This window comes from Salvelinus alpinus, chromosome 6, assembly GCF_045679555.1.
Source record: "Salvelinus alpinus chromosome 6, SLU_Salpinus.1, whole genome shotgun sequence".
In the NCBI taxonomy this organism is placed as follows: Eukaryota; Metazoa; Chordata; class Actinopteri; order Salmoniformes; family Salmonidae; genus Salvelinus; species Salvelinus alpinus.
Window position 1 is genome coordinate 92,169,092 of NC_092091.1, and position 25,722 is coordinate 92,194,813.

The following is a 25,722-nucleotide window of genomic DNA, read 5'->3' on the forward strand; positions in this document are numbered from 1 at the left end:
ACTATTCATGATGATGTACTGGTCGATCTAACTATAGCTAGACTATTCATGATGATGTACTGGTCGATCTAACTATAGCTAGACTATTCATGATGATGTACTGGTCGATCTAACTATAGCTAGACTATTCATGATGATGTACTGGTCGATCTATTCACGATGATGTACTGGTTGATCTAGTCATGGTGATGTACTGGTCAATCTAGTCATGGTGATGTACTGGTTGATCTAGTCATGGTGATGTACTGGTTGATCTAGGCATGATGATGTACTGGTTGATCTAGTCATGATGATGTACTGGTTGATCTAGTCATGATGATGTACTGGTTGATCTATTCATGATGATGTACTGGTTGATCTAACTATAGCTAGACTATTCATGGTGATGTACTGGTTGATCTAACTATAGTTAGACTATTCATGGTGATGTACTGGATGATCTATTCATGATGATGTACTGGTTGATCTAATTATAGCTAGACTATTCATGATGATTTACTGGTTGATCTAACGATAGTTAGACTATTCATGGTGATGTACTGGTTGATCTAACTATAGCTAGACTATTCATGGTGATGTACTAAACTATTCATGTTGATGTACTGGTCGATCTATTCATGGTGATGTACTGGTTGATCTAGTCATGGTGATGTACTGGTTGATCTATTCATGATGATGTACTGGTTGATCTATTCATGGTGATGTACTGGTTGATCTAACTATAGCTAGACTATTCATGGTGATGTACTGGTTGATCTATTCATGGTGATGTACTGGTTGAGCTAGACTATTCATGGTGATGTACTGGTTGATCTATTCATTGATGTACTGGTTGATCTATTCATGGTGATGTACTGGATGATCTAACTATAGCTAGACTGTTTGTTTTTGAAGTGCTTTGAGATTCTTGTGAAAAGTGCTATAGAAACGTAATGCATTATTCTAGTTAATATTTTGGAGTCACCTGTATGATTAATCACACAGTCAGTGTTCCGTACATCACATGTATAAATAACTGTATAGAGACAGCTATCACACCTTAGATAACACACACACACACACACCTTAGATACAGCCATATGAGATAACACACACACACCTGAACAGACTGTGAGAAAGAACAGACAGTGATATAGCAAAGCTGCTAAGCTCGGCACTGTGTGTGTGTGTGTGTGTGTGTGTGTGTGTGTCTGTGTGTGTGTGTGTGCGTTCCTACCTGGCGTCAGCCTCACTGTAGTACTCCCTGGCTACGATGTCCTCAAACAGCTCTCCTCCGGTCACCCTGAAAACACACACACACACACACACACACACACACACACACACACGACACAGACGACACACAGACAGAGATAGAGACAGAGACAGAGACAGAGACAGAGACAGAGACACACAGACACAGACACAGACACAGACACACACACAGACACAGACACAGACACACACACAGACACACAGACACACAGACACACACACACACACAGACACACACACAGACACAGACACAGACACACACACAGACACAGACACAGACACACACACACACACACACACACAGACACAGACACACACACACACACAGACACAGACACAGACACACACACACACACACACACACAGACACAGACCAAGGTGGTTTACCTCTCTAGTGTTTGTGTAGTGTGTCTATGGTTTAATACTAGTTATTATTCCTGACAAAACCAGCACCTGTCATCCCTGGTTCAGTACCTGGATCTACACTCACTGAGAGATGGAGGGATGAGATACACATAGATATGAGAGGTGTACTCACAGCTCAAACAGCAGGAAGTGGAAGCCCTCCTCTGATATGAGAGGTAGAGGTGTACTCACAGATCAAACAGCAGGAAGTGGAAGCCCTCCTCTGATATGAGTGGTAGAGGTGTACTCACAGATCAAACAGCAGGAAGTGGAAGCCCTCCTCTGATATGAGAGGTAGAGGTGTACTCACAGATCAAACAGCAGGAAGTGGAAGCCCTCCTCTGATATGAGTGGTAGAGGTGTACTCACAGATCAAACAGCAGGAAGTGGAAGCCCTCCTCTGATATGAGAGGTAGAGGTGTACTCACAGCTCAAACAGCAGGAAGTGGAAGCCCTCCTCTGATATGAGAGGTAGAGGTGTACTCACAGATCAAACAGCAGGAAGTGGAAGCCCTCCTCTGATATGAGAGGTAGAGGTGTACTCACAGCTAAAACAGCAGGAAGTGGAAGCCCTCCTCTGATATGAGAGGTAGAGGTGTACTCACAGATCAAACAGCAGGAAGTGGAAGCCCTCTGATATGAGAGGTAGAGGTGTACTCACAGCTCAAACAGCAGGAAGTGGAAGCCCTCCTCTGATATGAGAGGTAGAGGTGTACTCACAGATCAAACAGCAGAAAGTGGAAGCCCTCCTCTGATATGAGAGGTAGAGGTGTACTCACAGATCAAACAGCAGGAAGTGGAAGCCCTCCTCTGATATGAGAGGTAGAGGTGTACTCACAGATCAAACAGCAGGAAGTGGAAGCCCTCCTCTGATATGAGTGGTAGAGGTGTACTCACAGATCAAACAGCAGGAAGTGGAAGCCCTCCTCTGATATGAGTGGTAGAGGTGTACTCACAGATCAAACAGCAGGAAGTGGAAGCCCTCCTCTGATATGAGAGGTAGAGGTGTACTCACAGATCAAACAGCAGGAAGTGGAAGCCCTCCTCTGATATGAGTGGTATAGGTGTACTCACAGATCAAACAGCAGGAAGTGGAAGCCCTCCTCTGATATGAGAGGTAGAGGTGTACTCACAGATCAAACAGCAGGAAGTGGAAGCCCTCCTCTGATATGAGAGGTAGAGGTGTACTCACAGCTAAAACAGCAGGAAGTGGAAGCCCTCCTCTGATATGAGAGGTAGAGGTGTACTCACAGATCAAACAGCAGGAAGTGGAAGCCCTCTGATATGAGAGGTAGAAGTGTACTCACAGATCAAACAGCAGGAAGTGGAAGCCCTCCTCTGATATGAGAGGTAGAGGTGTACTCACAGATCAAACAGCAGGTAGTGGAAGCCCTCCTCTGATATGCTGTCATGAAGCCTCACTGAGAAGACAGGAAGAGAGGGGGGAAGAGAAGGGATAGAGGGGGGAAGAGAAGGGGGAAGAGAAGGGATAGAGGAGGGAAGAGAAGGGATAGAGAGGGGAAGAGAAGGGATAGAGGGGGAAAGAGAAGGGATAGAGGGGGGAAGAGAAGGGATAGAGGGGGGAAGAGAAGGGATAGAGGGGGGAAGAGAAGGGATAGAGGGGGAAGAGAAGGGATAGAGGGGGGAAGAGAAGGGATAGAGGGGGAAAGAGAGGGGATAGAGGGGGGAAGAGAAGGGATAGAGGGGGGAAGAGAAGGGATAGAGGGGGAAAGAGAAGGGATAGAGGGGGGAAGAGAAGGGATAGAGGAGGGAAGAGAAGGGATAGAGGGGGGAAGAGAAGGGATAGAGGGGGAAAGAGAAGGGATAGAGGGGGAAAGAGAAGGGATAGAGGGGGGAAGAGAAGGGATAGAGGGGGAAAGAGAGGGGATAGAGGGGGGAAGAGAAGGGATAGAGGGGGAAGAGAAGGGATAGAGGGGGGAAGAGAAGGGATAGAGGGGGGAAGAGAAGGGATAGAGGGGGGAAGAGAAGGGATAGAGGGGGGAAGAGAAGGGATAGAGGGGGGAAGAGAGGGGATAGAGGGGGGAAAAGAAGGGATAGAGGGGGGAAGAGAAAGGATAGAGGGGGGAAGAGAAGGGATAGAGGGGGAAAGAGAAGGGATAGAGGGGGAAAGAGAGGGGATAGAGGGGGGAAGAGAAGGGATAGAGGGGGAAGAGAGGGGATAGAGGGGGAAGAGAGGGGTAAGAGAAAGGATAGAGGGGGGAAGAGAAAGGACAGAGGGGGAAAAGAAGGGGGAAGAGAAGGGATAGAGGGAGGAAGAGAAAGGATAGAGGGAGGAAGAGAAGGGATAGAGGGGGAAAGAGAGGGGATAGAGGGGGGAAGAGAAGGGATAGAGGGGGAAGAGAGGGGATAGAGGGGGAAGAGAAAGGATAGAGGGGGAAGAGAGGGGATAGAGGGGGAAGAGAAGGGATAGAGGGGGGAAGAGAAGGGATAGAGGGGGGAAGAGAAGGGATAGAGGGGGGAAGAGAAGGGATAGAGGGGGGAAGAGAAGGGATAGAGGGGGGAAGAGAGGGGATAGAGGGGGGAAGAGAAGGGATAGAGGGGGGAAGAGAAAGGATAGAGGGGGGAAGAGAAGGGATAGAGGGGGAAAGAGAAGGGATAGAGGGGGAAAGAGAGGGGATAGAGGGGGGAAGAGAAGGGATAGAGGGGGAAGAGAGGGGATAGAGGGGGAAGAGAGGGGTAAGAGAAAGGATAGAGGGGGGAAGAGAAAGGACAGAGGGGGAAAAGAAGGGGGAAGAGAAGGGATAGAGGGAGGAAGAGAAAGGATAGAGGGAGGAAGAGAAGGGATAGAGGGGGAAAGAGAGGGGATAGAGGGGGGAAGAGAAGGGATAGAGGGGGAAGAGAGGGGATAGAGGGGGAAGAGAAAGGATAGAGGGGGAAGAGAGGGGATAGAGGGGGAAAACAAGGGGGAAGAGAAGGGATAGAGGGGCGGAAAGAAGGGATAGAGGGGGGAAGAGAAGGGATAGAGGGGGGAAGAGAAAGGATAGAGGGGGGAAGAGAAGGGATAGAGGGGGGAAGAGAAGGGATAGAGGGGGGAGGAGAAGGGATAGAGGGGGGAAGAGAAGGGATAGAGGGGGGAAGAGAAAGGATAGAGGGGGGAAGAGAAAGGATAGAGGGGGGAAGAGAAGGGATAGAGGGGGGAAGAGAAGGGATAGAGGGGGGAAGAGAAGGGATAGAGGGGGGAAGAGAAAGGATAGAGGGGGGAAGAGAAAGGATAGAGGGGGGATTAGAAGGGATAGAGGGGGGAAGAGAAGGGATAGAGGGGGGAAGAGAAGAGATTGAGGGGGGAAGAGAAAGGATAGAGGGGGGAAGAGAAGGGATAGAGGGGGGAAGAGAAGGGATAGAGGGGTTAAGAGAAAGGATAGAGGGGGGAGGAGAAAGGATAGAGGGGGAAAAGAAGGGGAAAGAGAAGGGATAGAGGGAAGAGAGGGGATAGAGGGGGGAAGAGAAAGGATAGAGGGGGGAAGAGAAAGGATAGAGGGGGAAAAGAAGGGGAAAGAGAAGGGATAGAGGGAAGAGAAGGGATAGAGGGGGGAAGAGAAGGGATAGAGGGGGGAAGAGAAGGGATAGAGGGGGGAAGAGAAGGGATAGAGGGGGGAAGAGAAGGGATAGAGGGGGAAAAGAAGGGGGAAGAGAAGGGGGATAGAGGGGGAAGAGAAAGGATAGAGGGGAGAAGAGAAAGGATAGAGGGGGGGAGAAGGGGGAAGAGAAGGGATAGAGGGGGGGAAGAGAAGGGATAGAGGGGGGAAGAGAAGGGATAGAGGGGGGAAGAGAAAGGATAGAGGGGGGATTAGAAGGGATAGAGGGGGGAAGAGAAGAGATTGAGGGGGGAAGAGAAAGGATAGAGGGGGGAAGAGAAGGGATAGAGGGGGGAAGAGAAGGGACAGAGGGTGGAAGACAAGGGATAGAGGGCGGAAGAGAGGGGACAGAGGGGGGAAGAGAAGGGATAGAGTGGGAAAAGAAGGGATAAGGGGGGAAGAGAAGGGATAGAGGGGGGAAGAGAAGGGCGAAAAGAAGGGATAAGGGGGGAAGAGAAGGGATAGAGGGGGGAAGAGAAGTGATAGAGGGGGGAAGAGAAGGGATAGAGGGGGGAAGAGAAGGGATAGAGGGGGGAAGAGAAAGGATAGAGGGGGAAGAGAGGGGATAGAGGGGGAAGAGAGGGGATAGAGGGGGGAAGAGAAGGGATAAGGGGGGAAGAGAAGGGATAGAGGGGGGAAGAGAAGGGCAAAAAGAAGGGATAAGGGGGGAAGAGAAGGGATAGAGGGGGGAAGAGAAGGGATAGAGGGGGAAAAGAAGGGATAAGGGGGGGAGAGAAGGGATAGAGGGGGGAAGAGAAGGGCAAAAAGAAGGGATAAGGGGGGAAGAGAAGGGATAGAGGGGGGAAGAGAAGGGATAGAGGGGGGAAGAGAAGGGATAGAGGGGGGAAGAGAAGGGATAAAGGGGTTAAGAGAAAGGATAGAGGGGGGAAGAGAAAGGATAGAGGGGGGAAGAGAAGGGATAGAGGGGGAAGAGAAGGGACAGAGGGTGGAAGACAAGGGATAGAGGGCGGAAGAGAGGGGACAGAGGGGGGAAGAGAAGGGATAGAGGGGGGAAAGAAGGGATAGAGGGGGGAAAGAAGGGATAGAGGGGGGAAGAGAAAGGATAGAGGGGGAAAATAGGGGATAGAGGGGGAAGAGAAGGGATAGAGGGGGGAAGAGAAGGGATAGAGGGGGAAAAGAGGGGATAGAGGGGGAAGAGAAGGGGGAAGAGAAGGGATAGAGGGGAGAAGAGAAGGGATAGAGGGGGGAAGAGAAAGGATAGAGGGGGAAAAGAGGGGATAGAGGGGGAAGAGAAGGGGGAAGAGAAGGGATAGAGGGGGGAAGAGAAGGGATAGAGGGGGGAAGAGAAAGGATAGAGGGGGGAAGAGAAAGGATAGAGGGGGGATTAGAAGGGATAGAGGGGGGAAGAGAAGGGATAGAGGGGGGAAGAGAAGAGATTGAGGGGGGAAGAGAAAGGATAGAGGGGGGATTAGAAGGGATAGAGGGGAGAAGAGAAGGGATAGAGGGGGGAAGAGAAGGGATAGAGGGGTTAAGAGAAAGGATAGAGGGGGGAAGAGAAAGGATAGAGGGGGAAGAGAAAGGATAGAGGGGGGAAAGAAGGGGAAAGAGAAGGGATAGAGGGAAGAGAGGGGATAGAGGGGGGAAGAGAAAGGATAGAGGGGGGAAGAGAAAGGATAGAGGGGGAAAAGAAGGGATAGAGGGGGGAAGAGAAGGGGGATAGAGGGGGGAAGAGAAGGGGAAAGAGAAGGGATAGAGGGGGGAAGAGAAAGGATAGAGGGGGGAAGAGAAAGGATAGAGGTAGGAAGAGAAGGGATAGAGGGGGGAAGAGAAAGGATAGAGGGGGAAAAGAAGGGATAAGGGGGGAAGAGAAGGGATAGAGGGGGGAAGAGAAGGGATAGAGGGGGGGAAGAAGGGGGAAGAGAAGGGATAGAGGGGGGAAGAGAAGGGAAAGAGGGGGGAAGAGAAGGGATAGAGGGGGGAAGAGAAGGGATAGAGGTAGGAAGAGAAGGGATAGAGGGGGGAAGAGAAAGGATAGAGGGGGGATTAGAAGGGATAGAGGGGGGAGGAGAAGGGATAGAGGGGGGAAGAGAAGAGATTGAGGGGGGAAGAGAAAGGATAGAGGGGGGAAGAGAAGGGATAGAGGGGGGAAGAGAAGGGACAGAGGGTGGAAGACAAGGGATAGAGGGCGGAAGAGAGGGGACAGAGGGGGGAAGAGAAGGGATAGAGGGGGAAAAGAAGGGATAAGGGGGGAAGAGAAGGGATAGAGGGGGGAAGAGAAGGGATAGAGGGGGGAAGAGAAGGGATAGAGGGGGGAAGAGAAGGGATAGAGGGGGGAAGAGAAAGGATAGAGGGGGAAGAGAAAGGATAGAGGGGGAAAAGAAGGGGAAAGAGAAGGGATAGAGGGAAGAGAGGGGATAGAGGGGGGAAGAGAAGGGATAGAGGGGGGAAGAGAAGGGATAGAGGGGGGAAGAGAGGGGATAGAGGGGGGAAGAGAAGGGATAGAGGGGGGAAGAGAAGGGGGAAGAGAAGGGATAGAGGGGGGGAAGAGAAGGATAGAGGGGGGAAGAGAAGGGATAGAGGGGGGAAGAGAAGGGAAAGAGGGGGGGAAGAGAAGGGAAAGAGGGGGGAAGAGAAGGGATAGAGGGGGGAAGAGACGGGGGAAGAGAAGGGATAGAGGGGGGAAGAAGGGGGAAGAGAAGGAAAAGAGGGGGGGAAGAGAAGGGAAAGAGGGGGGAAGAGAAGGGATAGAGGGGGGAAGAGAAGGGGGAAGAGAAGGGATAGAGGGGGAAGAGAAGGGATAGAGGGGGGAAGAGAAAGGATAGAGGGGGGAAGAGAAAGGATAGAGGGGGGATTAGAAGGGATAGAGGGGGGAGGAGAAGGGATAGAGGGGGGAAGAGAAGAGATTGAGGGGGGAAGAGAAAGGATAGAGGGGGGAAGAGAAGGGATAGAGGGGGGAAGAGAGGGGACAGAGGGGGAAGAGAAGGGATAGAGGGGGGAAGAGAAGGGGGAAGAGAAGGGATAGAGGGGGGAAGAGAAGGGATAGCGGGGGGAAGAGAAGGGATAGAGGGGTTAAGAGAAGGGATAGAGGGGTTAAGAGAAAGGATAGAGGGGGAAGAGAGGGGATAGAGGGGGAAGAGAGGGGATAGAGGGGGGAAGAGAAGGGATAGAGGGGGAAAAGAAGGGATAAGGGGGGAAGAGAAGGGATAGAGGGGGGAAGAGAAGGAATAGAGGGGGGAAGAGAAGGGATAGAGGGGGGAAGAGAAAGGATAGAGGGGGAAGAGAGGGGATAGAGGGGGAAGAGAGGGGATAGAGGGGGGAAGAGAAGGGATAGAGGGGGAAAAGAAGGGATAAGGGGGGAAGAGAAGGGATAGAGGGGGGAAGAGGAGGGCGAAAAGAAGGGATAAGGGGGGAAGAGAAGGGATAGAGGGGGGAAGAGAAAGGATAGAGGGGGAAGAGAGGGGATAGAGGGGGGAAGAGAAGGGATAGAGGGGGAAGAGAAGGGATAGAGGGGGAAAAGAAGGGATAAGGGGGGAAGAGAAGGGCGAAAAGAAGGGATAAGGGGGGAAGAGAAGGGATAGAGGGGGGAAGAGAAGGGATAGAGGGGGAAAGAGAGGGGATAGAGGGGGGAAGAGAGGGGATAGAGGGGGGAAGAGAAAGGATAGAGGGGGGGAAGAAGGGATAGAGGGGGGGAGAAGGGATAGAGGGGGGAAGAGAAGGGATAGAGGGGGAAAGAGAAGGGATAGAGGGGGGAAGAGAAGGGATAGAGGGGGGAAGAGAAGGGATAGAGGGGGAAAAGAAGGAGGAAGAGAAGGGATAGAGGGGAGAAGAGAAGGGATAGAGGGGGTAAGAGAAGGGATAGAGGGGGAAGAGAAGGGATAGAGGGGGAAGAGAAGGGATAGAGGGGGGAAGAGAGGGGATAGAGAGGGAAAGAAGGGATAGAGGGGGGAAGAGAAGGGATAGAGGGGGGAAGAGAAGGGATAGAGGGGGGAAGAGAGGGGATAGAGGGGGAAGAAGAGGGATAGAGGGGGGAAGAGAAGGGATAGAGGGGGGAAGAGAAGGGATAGAGGGGGGAAGAGAAGGGATGGAGGGGGGAAGAGAAGGGATAGAGGGGGGAAGAGAAGGGATAGAGGGGGGAAGAGAAGGGATAGAGGGGGGAAGAGAAGGGATGGGGGGGTGAAGAGAAGGGATAGAGGGGGAAGAAGAAGACAAGAGGAAAAAAAAATGTTCTTGGCTAAGTCCCAAATGGTATCATATTAACTAGGTGGTGTACTACATTTGACCAGGTATCATATTAACTAGGTGGTACACTACATTTGACCAGGTATCATATTAACTAGGTGGTACACTACATTTGACCAGGTATCATATTAACTAGGTGGTACACTACATTTGACCAGGTATCATATTAACTAGGTGGTACACTACATTTGACCAGGTATCATATTAACTAGGTGGTGCACTACATTTGACCAGGTATCATATTAACTACGTGGTCACTACATTTGACCAGGTATCATATTAACTAGGTGGTACACTACATTTGACCAGGTATCATATTAACTATGTGGTGCACTACATTTGACCAGGTATCATATTAACTAGGTGGTCACTACATTTGACCAGGTATCATATTAACTAGGTGGTGCACTACATTTGACCAGGTATCATATTAACTATGTGGTGCACTACATTTGACCAGGTATCATATTAACTAGGTGGTCACTACATTTGACCAGGTATCATATTAACTAGGTGGTCACTACATTTGACCAGGTATCATATTAACTAGGTGGTCACTACATTTGACCAGGTATCATATTAACTAGGTGGTACACTACATTTGACCAGGTATCATATTAACTAGGTGGTCACTACATTTGACCAGGTATCATATTAACTAGGTGGTGCACTACATTTGACCAGGTATCATATTAACTAGGTGGTGCACTACATTTGACCAGGTATCATATTAACTAGGTGGTGCACTACATTTGACCAGGTATCATATTAACTAGGTGGTACACTACATTTGACCAGGTATCATATTAACTAGGTGGTGCACTACATTTGACCAGGTATCATATTAACTAGGTGGTGCACTACATTTGACCAGGTATCATATTAACTAGGTGGTCCACTACATTTGACCAGGTATCATATTAACTAGGTGGTACACTACATTTGACCAGGTATCATATTAACTAGGTGGTACACTACATTTGACCAGGTATCATATTAACTAGGTGGTACACTACATTTGACCAGGTATCATATTAACTAGGTGGTACACTACATTTGACCAGGTATCATATTATCTAGGTGGTACACTACATTTGACCAGGTATCATATTAACTAGGTGGTACACTACATTTGACCAGGTATCATATTATCTAGGTGGTACACTACATTTGACCAGGTATCATATTAACTAGGTGGTACACTACATTTGACCAGGTATCATATTAACTAGGTGGTACACTACATTTGACCAGGTATCATATTAACTAGGTGGTGCACTACATTTGACCAGGTATCATATTAACTAGGTGGTACACTACATTTGACCAGGTATCATATTAACTAGGTGGTACACTACATTTGAGCAGGTATCATATTAACTAGGTGGTCACTACATTTGACCAGGTATCATATTAACTAGGTGGTACACTACATTTGACCAGGTATCATATTAACTAGGTGGTACACTACATTTGACCAGGTATCATATTAACTAGGTGGTGTACTACATTTGACCAGGTATCATATTAACTAGGTGGTACACTACATTTGACCAGGTATCATATTAACTAGGTGGTGCACTACATTTGACCAGGTATCATATTAACTAGGTGGTGCACTACATTTGACCAGGTATCATATTAACTAGGTGGTGCACTACATTTGACCAGGTATCATTAACTAGGTGGTGCACTACATTTGACCAGGTATCATATTAACTAGGTGGTCCACTACATTTGACCAGGTATCATATTAACTAGGTGGTGCACTACATTTGACCAGGTATCATATTAACTATTTGATACACTACATTTGACCAGGTATCATATTAACTAGGTGGTGCACTACATTTGACCAGGTATCATATTAACTAGGTGGTGCACTACATTTGACCAGGTATCATATTAACTAGGTGGTGCACTACATTTGACCAGGTATCATATTAACTAGGTGGTGCACTACATTTGACCAGGTATCATATTAACTAGGTGGTACACTACATTTGACCAGGTATCATATTAACTAGGTGGTCACTACATTGACCAGGTATCATATTAACTAGGTGGTCACTACATTTGACCAGGTATCATATTAACTAGGTGGTGCACTACATTTGACCAGGTATCATATTAACTAGGTGGTGCACTACATTTGACCAGGTATCATATTAACTAGGTGGTGCACTACATTTGACCAGGTATCATATTAACTAGGTGGTACACTACATTTGACCATTTTTACATTTACATTTAAGTCATTTAGCAGACGCTCTTATCCAGAGCGACTTACAAATTGGTGCATTCACCTAATGACATCCAGTGGAACAGCCACTTTACAATAGTGCATCTAAATCTTTTAAGGGGGGGGGGGGGGGGGCAGAAGAATTGCTTTATCCTAGGTATTCCTTGAAGAGGTGGGGTTTCAGGTGTCTCCGGAAGGTGGTGATTGACTCCGCTGTCCTGGCGTCGTGAGGGAGTTTGTTCCACCATTGGGGTGCCAGGGCAGCGAACAGTTTTGACTGGGCTGAGCGGGAACTGTACTTCCTCAGTGGTAGGGAGGCGAGCAGGCCAGAGGTGGATGAACGCAGAGCCCTTGTTTGGGTGTAGGGCCTGATCAGAGCCTGAAGGTACTGAGGTGCCGTTCCCCTCACAGCTCCGTAGGCAAGCACCATGGTCTTGTAGCGGATGCGAGCTTCAACTGGAAGCCAGTGGAGAGAGCGGAGGAGCGGGGTGACGTGAGAGAACTTGGGAAGGTTGAACACCAGACGGGCTGCGGCGTTCTGGATGAGTTGTAGGGGTTTGATGGCACAGGCAGGGAGCCCAGCCAACAGCGAGTTGCAGTAATCCAGACGGGAGATGACAAGTGCCTGGATTAGGACCTGCGCCGCTTCCTGTGTGAGGCAGGGTCGTACTCTGCGGATGTTGTAGAGCATGAACCTACAGGAACGGGCCACCGCCTTGATGTTAGTTGAGAACGACAGGGTGTTGTCCAGGATCACGCCAAGGTTCTTAGCGCTCTGGGAGGAGGACACAATGGAGTTGTCAACCGTGATGGCGAGATCATGGAACGGGCAGTCCTTCCCCGGGAGGAAGAGCAGCTCCGTCTTGCCGAGGCTTGAGGTGGTGATCCGTCATCCACACTGATATGTCTGCCAGACATGCAGAGATGCGATTCGCCACCTGGTCATCAGAAGGGGGAAAGGAGAAGATTAATTGTGTGTCGTCTGCATAGCAGTGATAGGAGAGACCATGTGAGGTTATGACAGAGCCAAGTGACTTGGTGTATAGCGAGAATAGGAGAGGGCCTAGAACAGAGCCCTGGGGGACACCAGTGGTGAGAGCGCGTGGTGAGGAGACAGATTCTCGCCACGCCACCTGGTAGGAGCGACCTGTCAGGTAGGACGCAATCCAAGCGTGGGCCGCGCCGGAGATGCCCAACTCGGAGAGGGTGGAGAGGAGGATCTGATGGTTCACAGTATCGAAGGCAGCCGATAGGTCTAGAAGGATGAGAGCAGAGGAGAGAGAGTTAGCTTTAGCAGTGCGGAGCGCCTCCGTGATACAGAGAAGAGCAGTCTCAGTTGAGTGACTAGTCTTGAAACCTGACTGATTTGGATCAAGAAGGTCATTCTGAGAGAGATAGCAGGAGAGCTGGCCAAGGACGGCACGTTCAAGAGTTTTGGAGAGAAAAGAAAGAAGGGATACTGGTCTGTAGTTGTTGACATCGGAGGGATCGAGTGTAGGTTTTTTCAGAAGGGGTGCAACTCTCGCTCTCTTGAAGACGGAAGGGACGTAGCCAGCGGTCAAGGATGAGTTGATGAGCGAGGTGAGGTAAGGGAGAAGGTCTCCGGAAATGGTCTGGAGAAGAGAGGAGGGGATAGGGTCAAGCGGGCAGGTTGTTGGGCGGCCGGCCGTCACAAGACGCGAGATTTCATCTGGAGAGAGAGGGGAGAAAGAGGTCAAAGCACAGGGTAGGGCAGTGTGAGCAGAACCAGCGGTGTCGTTTGACTTAGCAAACGAGGATCGGATGTCGTCGACCTTCTTTTCAAAATGGTTGACGAAGTCGTCTGCAGAGAGGGAGGAGGGGGGGGAGGGGGAGGAGGATTCAGGAGGGAGGAGAAGGTGGCAAAGAGCTTCCTAGGGTTAGAGGCAGATGCTTGGAATTTAGAGTGGTAGAAAGTGGCTTTAGCAGCAGAGACAGAAGAGGAAAATGTAGAGAGGAGGGAGTGAAAGGATGCCAGGTCCGCAGGGAGGCGAGTTTTCCTCCATTTCCGCTCGGCTGCCCGGAGCCCTGTTCTGTGAGCTCGCAATGAGTCGTCGAGCCACGGAGCGGGAGGGGAGGACCGAGCCGGCCTGGAGGATAGGGGACATAGAGAGTCAAAGGATGCAGAAAGGGAGGAGAGGAGGGTTGAGGAGGCAGAATCAGGAGATAGGTTGGAGAAGGTTTGGGCAGAGGGAAGAGATGATAGGATGGAAGAGGAGAGAGTAGCGGGGGAGAGAGAGCGAAGGTTGGGACGGCGCGATACCATCCGAGTAGGGGCAGTGTGGGAAGTGTTGGATGAGAGCGAGAGGGAAAAGGATACAAGGTAGTGGTCGGAGACTTGGAGGGGAGTTGCAATGAGGTTAGTGGAAGAACAGCATCTAGTAAAGATGAGGTCAAGCGTATTGCCTGCCTTGTGAGTAGGGGGGGAAGGTGAGAGGGTGAGGTCAAAAGAGGAGAGGAGTGGAAAGAAGGAGGCAGAGAGGAATGAGTCAAAGGTAGACATGGGGAGGTTAAAGTCACCCAGAACTGTGAGAGGTGAGCCGTCCTCAGGAAAGGAGCTTATCAAGGCATCAAGCTCATTGATGAACTCTCCAAGGGAACCTGGAGGGCGATAAATGATAAGGATGTTAAGCTTGAAAGGGCTGGTAACTGTGACAGCATGGAATTCAAAGGAGGCGATAGACAGATGGGTAAGGGGAGAAAGAGAGAATGACCACTTGGGAGAGATGAGGATCCCGGTGCCACCACCCCGCTGACCAGAAGCTCTCGGGGTGTGCGAGAACACGTGGGCAGACGAAGAGAGAGCAGTAGGAGTAGCAGTGTTATCTGTGGTGAGCCATGTTTCCGTCAGTGCCAAGAAGTCGAGGGACTGGAGGGACGCATAGGCTGAGATGAGCTCTGCCTTGTTGGCCGCGGATCGGCAGTTCCAGAGGCTACCGGAGACCTGGAACTCCACGTGGGTCGTGCGGGCTGGGACCACCAGGTTAGGGTGGGCGCGGCCACGCGGTGTGAAGCGTTTGTATGGTCTGTGCAGAGAGGAGAGAACAGGGATAGACAGACACATAGTTGACAGGCTACAGAAGAGGCTACGCTAAAGCAAAGGAGATTAGAATGACAAGTGGGCTACACGACTCGAATGTTCAGAGAGTTACGCTTACGTTGCAAAAGAAAATAAATAAAATAAAAGATCTAATTGACTAAAATGATATAGTACTGCTGGCTGGTGAAGTAGCCTGGCTAGCAGTGGCTGCGTTGTTGAAAGTGAAGCTGGCTAGGTGACCTCGACAATTTCTCTAAATTTCTCTAAACTACACAATTATCATGGATACAAGGACAGCAAAGACAACTAGCTAACACTACGCTAATCAAGTCGTTCCGTTGTAATGTAAGTTTCTACAGTGCTGCTATTCGGTAGAAGTTGGCTAGCTAGCAGTGTTAGCTAGCAGTGTTGGCTAGGTAGGAGGACGGCAGCGCGGCAGGCGAAAATAGCTGGCTAGCTAACCGATAATTACTCAAAGCTACACAATTATCTTAGATACAAAGATAGCAAAGAAAACTATGTAGCTAGCTAACACTACACAAATAAAGTCGTTCCGTTGCAATGTAATCGTTTCTACAGTGCTGCTAATCGGTGGCTAGCTGGCTAGCTAGCAGGGTTGACTACGTTACGTTACGTTAGGACGAGAATACCTGGCTAGCGAACCTCAGCGAACCTCGATAACTACACAATTATCCTTGATACAAAGACGGCTACGTAGCCAGCTAAGTAGCTAGCTAAGATCAAACAAATCAAAGATAGCAAAGACAACTGTGTAGCCAGCCAACACTACACTAATCAAGTCGTTCCGTTGTAATGCACTCGTTTCTACAATGCTGCTATTCGGTGACCAGGTATCATATTAACTAGGTGGTCACTACATTGACCAGGTATCATATTAACTAGGTGGTCACTACATTTGACCAGGTATCATATTAACTAGGTGGTGCACTACATTTGACCAGGTATCATATTAACTAGGTGGTACACTACATTTGACCAGGTATCATATTAACTATGGGGTACACTACATTTGACCAGGTATCATATTAACTAGGTGGTACACTACATTTGACCAGGTATCATATTAACTAGGTGGTCACTACATTTGACCAGGTATCATATTAACTAGGTGATACACTACATTTGACCAGGTATCATATTAACTAGGTGGTCCACTACATTTGACCAGGTATCATATTAACTAGGTGGTACACTACATTTGACCAGGTATCATATTAACTAGGTGGTCCACTACATTTGACCAGGTATCATATTAACTAGGTGGTGCACTACATTTGACCAGGTATCATATTAACTAGGTGGTCCACTACATTTGACCAGGTATCATATTAACTAGGTGGTCACTACATTTGACCAGGTATCATATTAACTAGGTGATACACTACATTTGACCAGGTATCATATTAACTAGGTGGTCCACTACATTTGACCAGGTATCATATTAACTAGGTGGTCCACTACATTTGACCAGGTATCATATTAACTAGGTGGTGCACTACATTTGACCAGGTATCATATTAACTAGGTGGTGCACTACATTTGACCAGGTATCATATTAACTAGGTGGTCCACTACATTTGACCAGGTATCATATTAACTAGGTGGTACACTACATTTGACCAGGTATCATATTAACTAGGTGGTGCACTACATTTGACCAGGTATCATATTAACTAGGTGGTCCACTACATTTGACCAGGTATCATATTAACTAGGTGGTCACTACATTTGACCAGGTATCATATTAACTAGGTGATACACTACATTTGACCAGGTATCATATTAACTAGGTGGTCCACTACATTTGACCAGGTATCATATTAACTAGGTGGTCCACTACATTTGACCAGGTATCATATTAACTAGGTGGTGCACTACATTTGACCAGGTATCATATTAACTAGGTGGTGCACTACATTTGACCAGGTATCATATTAACTAGGTGGTCCACTACATTTGACCAGGTATCATATTAACTAGGTGGTCCACTACATTTGACCAGGTATCATATTAACTAGGTGGTCCACTACATTTGACCAGGTATCATATTAACTAGGTGGTACACTACATTTGACCAGGTATCATATTAACTAGGTGGTCACTACATTTGACCAGGTATCATATTAACTAGGTGGTCACTACATTTGACCAGGTATCATATTATCTATGGGGTGCACTACATTTGACCAGGTATCATATTAACTAGGTGGTGCACTACATTTGACCAGGTATCATATTAACTAGGTGGTACACTACATTTGACCAGGTATCATATTAACTAGGTGGTCACTACATTGACCAGGTATCATATTAACTAGGTGGTCACTACATTTGACCAGGTATCATATTAACTAGGTGGTCACTACATTTGACCAGGTATCATATTAACTAGGTGGTCACTACATTTGACCAGGTATCATATTAACTAGGTGGTCACTACATTTGACCAGGTATCATATTAACTAGGTGGTGCACTACATTTGACCAGGTATCATATTAACTAGGTGGTCCACTACATTTGACCAGGTATCATATTAACTAGGTGGTGCACTACATTTGACCAGGTATCATATTAACTAGGTGGTCACTACATTTGACCAGGTATCATATTAACTAGGTGGTCCACTACATTTGACCAGGTATCATATTAACTAGGTGGTGCACTACATTTGACCAGGTATCATATTAACTAGGTGGTACACTACATTTGACCAGGTATCATATTAACTAGGTGGTCACTACATTTGACCAGGTATCATATTAACTAGGTGGTCACTACATTTGACCAGGTATCATATTAACTAGGTGGTGCACTACATTTGACCAGGTATCATATTAACTAGGTGGTGCACTACATTTGACCAGGTATCATATTAACTAGGTGGTGCACTACATTTGACCAGGTATCATATTAACTAGGTGGTCCACTACATTTGACCAGGTATCATATTAACTAGGTGGTCACTACATTTGACCAGGTATCATATTAACTAGGTGATACACTACATTTGACCAGGTATCATATTAACTAGGTGGTCCACTACATTTGACCAGGTATCATATTAACTAGGTGGTACACTACATTTGACCAGGTATCATATTAACTAGGTGGTCCACTACATTTGACCAGGTATCATATTAACTAGGTGGTCCACTACATTTGACCAGGTATCATATTAACTAGGTGGTCCACTACATTTGACCAGGTATCATATTAACTAGGTGGTACACTACATTTGACCAGGTATCATATTAACTAGGTGGTCACTACATTTGACCAGGTATCATATTAACTAGGTGGTCACTACATTTGACCAGGTATCATATTATCTATGGGGTGCACTACATTTGACCAGGTATCATATTAACTAGGTGGTGCACTACATTTGACCAGGTATCATATTAACTAGGTGGTACACTACATTTGACCAGGTATCATATTAACTAGGTGGTCACTACATTGACCAGGTATCATATTAACTAGGTGGTCACTACATTTGACCAGGTATCATATTAACTAGGTGGTCACTACATTTGACCAGGTATCATATTAACTAGGTGGTCACTACATTTGACCAGGTATCATATTAACTAGGTGGTACACTACATTTGACCAGGTATCATATTAACTAGGTGGTCACTACATTTGACCAGATATCATATTAACTAGGTGGTGCACTACATTTGACCAGGTATCATATTAACTAGGTGGTGCACTACATTTGACCAGGTATCATATTAACTAGGTGGTGCACTACATTTGACCAGGTATCATATTAACTAGGTGGTCACTACATTTGACCAGGTATCATATTAACTAGGTGGTGCACTACATTTGACCAGGTATCATATTAACTAGGTGGTGCACTACATTTGACCAGGTATCATATTAACTAGGTGGTACACTACATTTGACCAGGTATCATATTAACTAGGTGGTGCACTACATTTGACCAGGTATCATATTAACTAGGTGGTGCACTACATTTGACCAGGTATCATATTAACTAGGTGGTGCACTACATTTGACCAGGTATCATATTAACTAGGTGGTGCACTACATTTGACCAGGTATCATATTAACTAGGTGGTACACTACATTTGACCAGGTATCATATTAACTAGGTGGTGCCCTACATTTGACCAGGTATCATATTAACTAGGTGGTGCACTACATTTGACCAGGTATCATATTACCTAGGTGGTCACTACATTTGACCAGGTATCATATTAACTAGGTGGTCACTACATTTGACCAGGTATCATATTAACTAGGTGGTACACTACATTTGACCAGGTATCATATTAACTAGGTGGTGCACTACATTTGACCAGGTATCATATTATCTATGGGGTGCACTACATTTGACCAGGTATCATATTAACTAGGTGGTGCACTACATTTGACCAGGTATCATATTATCTATGGGGTGCACTACATTTGACCAGGTATCATATTAACTAGGTGGTACACTACATTTGACCAGGTATCATATTAACTAGGTGGCACACTACATTTGACCAGGTATCATATTAACTAGGTGGTCACTACATTGACCAGGTATCATATTAACTAGGTGGTCACTACATTTGACCAGGTATCATATTAACTAGGTGGTCACTACATTTGACCAGGTATCATATTAACTAGGTGGTCACTACATTTGACCAGGTATCATATTAACTAGGTGGTCACTACATTTGACCAGGTATCATATTAACTAGGTGGTGCACTACATTTGACCAGGTATCATATTAACTAGGTGGTACACTACATTTGACCAGGTATCATATTAACTAGGTGGTCACTACATTGACCAGGTATCATATTAACTAGGTGGTCACTACATTTGACCAGGTATCATATTAACTAGGTGGTCACTACATTTGACCAGGTATCATATTAACTAGGTGGTCACTACATTTGACCAGGTATCATATTAACTAGGTGGTACACTACATTTGACCAGGTATCATATTAACTAGGTGGTCACTACATTTGACCAGGTATCATATTAACTAGGTGGTGCACTACATTTGACCAGGTATCATATTAACTAGGTGGTACACTACATTTGACCAGGTATCATATTAACTAGGTGGTGCACTACATTTGACCAGGTATCATATTAACTAGGTGGTGCACTACATTTGACCAGGTATCATATTAACTAGGTGGTGCACTACATTTGACCAGGTATCATATTAACTAGGTGGTACACTACATTTGACCAGGTATCATATTAACTAGGTGGTGCACTACATTTGACCAGGTATCATATTAACTAGGTGGTGCACTACATTTGACCAGGTATCATATTAACTAGGTGGTCACTACATTTGACCAGGTATCATATTAACTAGGTGGTGCACTACATTTGACCAGGTATCATATTAACTAGATGGTCACTACATTTGACCAGGTATCATATTAACTAGGTGGTGCACTACATTTGACCAGGTATCATATTAACTAGGTGGTACACTACATTTGACCAGGTATCATATTAACTAGGTGGTCACTACATTGACCAGGTATCATATTAACTAGGTGGTGCACTACATTTGACCAGGTATCATATTAACTAGGTGGTACACTACATTTGACCAGGTATCATATTAACTAGGTGGTGCACTACATTTGACCAGGTATCATATTAACTAGGTGGTCACTACATTTGACCAGGTATCATATTAACTAGGTGGTCACTACATTTGACCAGGTATCATATTAACTAGGTGGTCACTACATTTGACCAGGTATCATATTAACTAGGTGGTACACTACATTTGACCAGGTATCATATTAACTAGGTGGTCACTACATTTGACCAGGTATCATATTAACTAGGTGGTGCACTACATTTGACCAGGTATCATATTAACTAGGTGGTGCACTACATTTGAACAGGTATCATATTAACTAGGTGGTGCACTACATTTGACCAGGTATCATATTAACTAGGTGGTGCACTACATTTGACCAGGTATCATATTAACTAGGTGGTGCACTACATTTGACCAGGTATCATATTAACTAGGTGGTGCACTACATTTGACCAGGTATCATATTAACTAGGTGGTGCACTACATTTGACCAGGTATCATATTAACTAGGTGGTGCACTACATTTGACCAGGTATCATATTAACTAGGTGGTACACTACATTTGACCAGGTATCATATTAACTAGGTGGTGCACTACATTTGACCAGGTATCATATTAACTAGGTGGTGCACTACATTTGACCAGGTATCATATTAACTAGGTGGTACACTACATTTGACCAGGTATCATATTAACTAGGTGGTGCACTACATTTGACCAGGTATCATATTAACTAGGTGGTGCACTACATTTGACCAGGTATCATATTAACTAGGTGGTACACTACATTTGACCAGGTATCATATTAACTAGGTGGTCACTACATTTGACCAGGTATCATATTAACTAGGTGGTACACTACATTTGACCAGGTATCATATTAACTAGGTGGTCACTACATTTGACCAGGTATCATATTAACTAGGTGGTGCACTACATTTGACCAGGTATCATATTAACTAGGTGGTGCACTACATTTGACCAGGTATCATATTAACTAGGTGGTGCACTACATTTGACCAGGTATCATATTAACTAGGTGGTACACTACATTTGACCAGGTATCATATTAACTAGGTGGTGCACTACATTTGACCAGGTATCATATTAACTAGGTGGTGCACTACATTTGACCAGGTATCATATTAACTAGGTGGTGCACTACATTTGACCAGGTATCATATTAACTAGGTGGTCACTACATTGACCAGGTATCATATTAACTAGGTGGTACACTACATTTGACCAGGTATCATATTAACTAGGTGGTGCACTACATTTGACCAGGTATCATATTAACTAGGTGGTGCACTACATTTGACCAGGTATCATATTAACTAGGTGGTACACTACATTTGACCAGGTATCATATTAACTAGGTGGTCACTACATTGACCAGGTATCATATTAACTAGGTGGTCACTACATTTGACCAGGTATCATATTAACTAGGTGGTCACTACATTTGACCAGGTATCATATTAACTAGGTGGTCACTACATTTGACCAGGTATCATATTAACTAGGTGGTCACTACATTTGACCAGGTATCATATTAACTAGGTGGTGCACTACATTTGACCAGGTATCATATTAACTAGGTGGTACACTACATTTGACCAGGTATCATATTAACTATGGGGTACACTACATTTGACCAGGTATCATATTAACTAGGTGGTACACTACATTTGACCAGGTATCATATTAACTAGGTGGTCACTACATTTGACCAGGTATCATATTAACTAGGTGATACACTACATTTGACCAGGTATCATATTAACTAGGTGGTACACTACATTTGACCATGTATCATATTAACTAGGTGGTACACTACATTTGACCAGGTATCATATTATCTAGGTGGTACACTACATTTGACCAGGTATCATATTAACTAGGTGGTACACTACATTTGACCAGGTATCATATTAACTAGGTGGTACACTACATTTGACCAGGTATCATATTAACTAGGTGGTACACTACATTTGACCAGGTATCATATTAACTAGGTGGTACACTACATTTGACCAGGTATCATATTAACTAGGTGGTACACTACATTTGACCAGGTATCATATTAACTAGGTGGTACACTACATTTGACCAGGTATCATATTAACTAGGTGGTCACTACATTTGACCAGGTATCATATTAACTATGTGGTACACTACATTTGACCAGGTATCATATTATCTAGGTGGTACACTACATTTGACCAGGTATCATATTAACTAGGTGGTACACTACATTTGACCAGGTATCATATTAACTAGGTGGTCACTACATTTGACCAGATATCATATTAACTAGGTGGTGCACTACATTTGACCAGGTATCATATTAACTAGGTGGTGCACTACATTTGACCAGGTATCATATTAACTAGGTGGTGCACTACATTTGACCAGGTATCATATTAACTAGGTGGTCACTACATTTGACCAGGTATCATATTAACTAGGTGGTGCACTACATTTGACCAGGTATCATATTAACTAGGTGGTGCACTACATTTGACCAGGTATCATATTAACTAGGTGGTACACTACATTTGACCAGGTATCATATTAACTAGGTGGTGCACTACATTTGACCAGGTATCATATTAACTAGGTGGTGCACTACATTTGACCAGGTATCATATTAACTAGGTGGTGCACTACATTTGACCAGGTATCATATTAACTAGGTGGTGCACTACATTTGACCAGGTATCATATTAACTAGGTGGTACACTACATTTGACCAGGTATCATATTAACTAGGTGGTGCCCTACATTTGACCAGGTATCATATTAACTAGGTGGTGCACTACATTTGACCAGGTATCATATTACCTAGGTGGTCACTACATTTGACCAGGTATCATATTAACTAGGTGGTCACTACATTTGACCAGGTATCATATTAACTAGGTGGTACACTACATTTGACCAGGTATCATATTAACTAGGTGGTGCACTACATTTGACCAGGTATCATATTATCTATGGGGTGCACTACATTTGACCAGGTATCATATTAACTAGGTGGTGCACTACATTTGACCAGGTATCATATTATCTATGGGGTGCACTACATTTGACCAGGTATCATATTAACTAGGTGGTACACTACATTTGACCAGGTATCATATTAACTAGGTGGCACACTACATTTGACCAGGTATCATATTAACTAGGTGGTCACTACATTGACCAGGTATCATATTAACTAGGTGGTCACTACATTTGACCAGGTATCATATTAACTAGGTGGTCACTACATTTGACCAGGTATCATATTAACTAGGTGGTCACTACATTTGACCAGGTATCATATTAACTAGGTGGTCACTACATTTGACCAGGTATCATATTAACTAGGTGGTGCACTACATTTGACCAGGTATCATATTAACTAGGTGGTACACTACATTTGACCAGGTATCATATTAACTAGGTGGTCACTACATTGACCAGGTATCATATTAACTAGGTGGTCACTACATTTGACCAGGTATCATATTAACTAGGTGGTCACTACATTTGACCAGGTATCATATTAACTAGGTGGTCACTACATTTGACCAGGTATCATATTAACTAGGTGGTACACTACATTTGACCAGGTATCATATTAACTAGGTGGTCACTACATTTGACCAGGTATCATATTAACTAGGTGGTGCACTACATTTGACCAGGTATCATATTAACTAGGTGGTACACTACATTTGACCAGGTATCATATTAACTAGGTGGTGCACTACATTTGACCAGGTATCATATTAACTAGGTGGTGCACTACATTTGACCAGGTATCATATTAACTAGGTGGTGCACTACATTTGACCAGGTATCATATTAACTAGGTGGTACACTACATTTGACCAGGTATCATATTAACTAGGTGGTGCACTACATTTGACCAGGTATCATATTAACTAGGTGGTGCACTACATTTGACCAGGTATCATATTAACTAGGTGGTCACTACATTTGACCAGGTATCATATTAACTAGGTGGTGCACTACATTTGACCAGGTATCATATTAACTAGATGGTCACTACATTTGACCAGGTATCATATTAACTAGGTGGTGCACTACATTTGACCAGGTATCATATTAACTAGGTGGTACACTACATTTGACCAGGTATCATATTAACTAGGTGGTCACTACATTGACCAGGTATCATATTAACTAGGTGGTGCACTACATTTGACCAGGTATCATATTAACTAGGTGGTACACTACATTTGACCAGGTATCATATTAACTAGGTGGTGCACTACATTTGACCAGGTATCATATTAACTAGGTGGTCACTACATTTGACCAGGTATCATATTAACTAGGTGGTCACTACATTTGACCAGGTATCATATTAACTAGGTGGTCACTACATTTGACCAGGTATCATATTAACTAGGTGGTACACTACATTTGACCAGGTATCATATTAACTAGGTGGTCACTACATTTGACCAGGTATCATATTAACTAGGTGGTGCACTACATTTGACCAGGTATCATATTAACTAGGTGGTGCACTACATTTGAACAGGTATCATATTAACTAGGTGGTGCACTACATTTGACCAGGTATCATATTAACTAGGTGGTGCACTACATTTGACCAGGTATCATATTAACTAGGTGGTGCACTACATTTGACCAGGTATCATATTAACTAGGTGGTGCACTACATTTGACCAGGTATCATATTAACTAGGTGGTGCACTACATTTGACCAGGTATCATATTAACTAGGTGGTGCACTACATTTGACCAGGTATCATATTAACTAGGTGGTACACTACATTTGACCAGGTATCATATTAACTAGGTGGTGCACTACATTTGACCAGGTATCATATTAACTAGGTGGTGCACTACATTTGACCAGGTATCATATTAACTAGGTGGTACACTACATTTGACCAGGTATCATATTAACTAGGTGGTGCACTACATTTGACCAGGTATCATATTAACTAGGTGGTGCACTACATTTGACCAGGTATCATATTAACTAGGTGGTACACTACATTTGACCAGGTATCATATTAACTAGGTGGTCACTACATTTGACCAGGTATCATATTAACTAGGTGGTACACTACATTTGACCAGGTATCATATTAACTAGGTGGTCACTACATTTGACCAGGTATCATATTAACTAGGTGGTGCACTACATTTGACCAGGTATCATATTAACTAGGTGGTGCACTACATTTGACCAGGTATCATATTAACTAGGTGGTGCACTACATTTGACCAGGTATCATATTAACTAGGTGGTACACTACATTTGACCAGGTATCATATTAACTAGGTG

At 45.3% G+C, this 25,722-nt stretch overlaps 1 protein-coding gene across 5 annotated transcripts in view; it reads right to left on the bottom strand.

The window, feature by feature from the left end:
* The window catches only part of LOC139579596 (calcium/calmodulin-dependent protein kinase type II delta 2 chain), a 114,696-nt gene that overhangs the window by 57,014 nt on the left and 31,960 nt on the right, over positions 1–25,722 (bottom strand). For all 5 annotated transcript variants that reach the window (XM_071408360.1, XM_071408358.1, XM_071408361.1 and 2 more), the window contains exons 4-5: positions 3,026–3,080; positions 1,217–1,282 (exon numbers count right to left, since the gene is read on the bottom strand). In XM_071408360.1, coding sequence (XP_071264461.1) covers positions 1,217–1,282; positions 3,026–3,080 — 121 coding nt within the window. The remainder of the gene's footprint in view (positions 1–1,216; positions 1,283–3,025; positions 3,081–25,722) is intronic.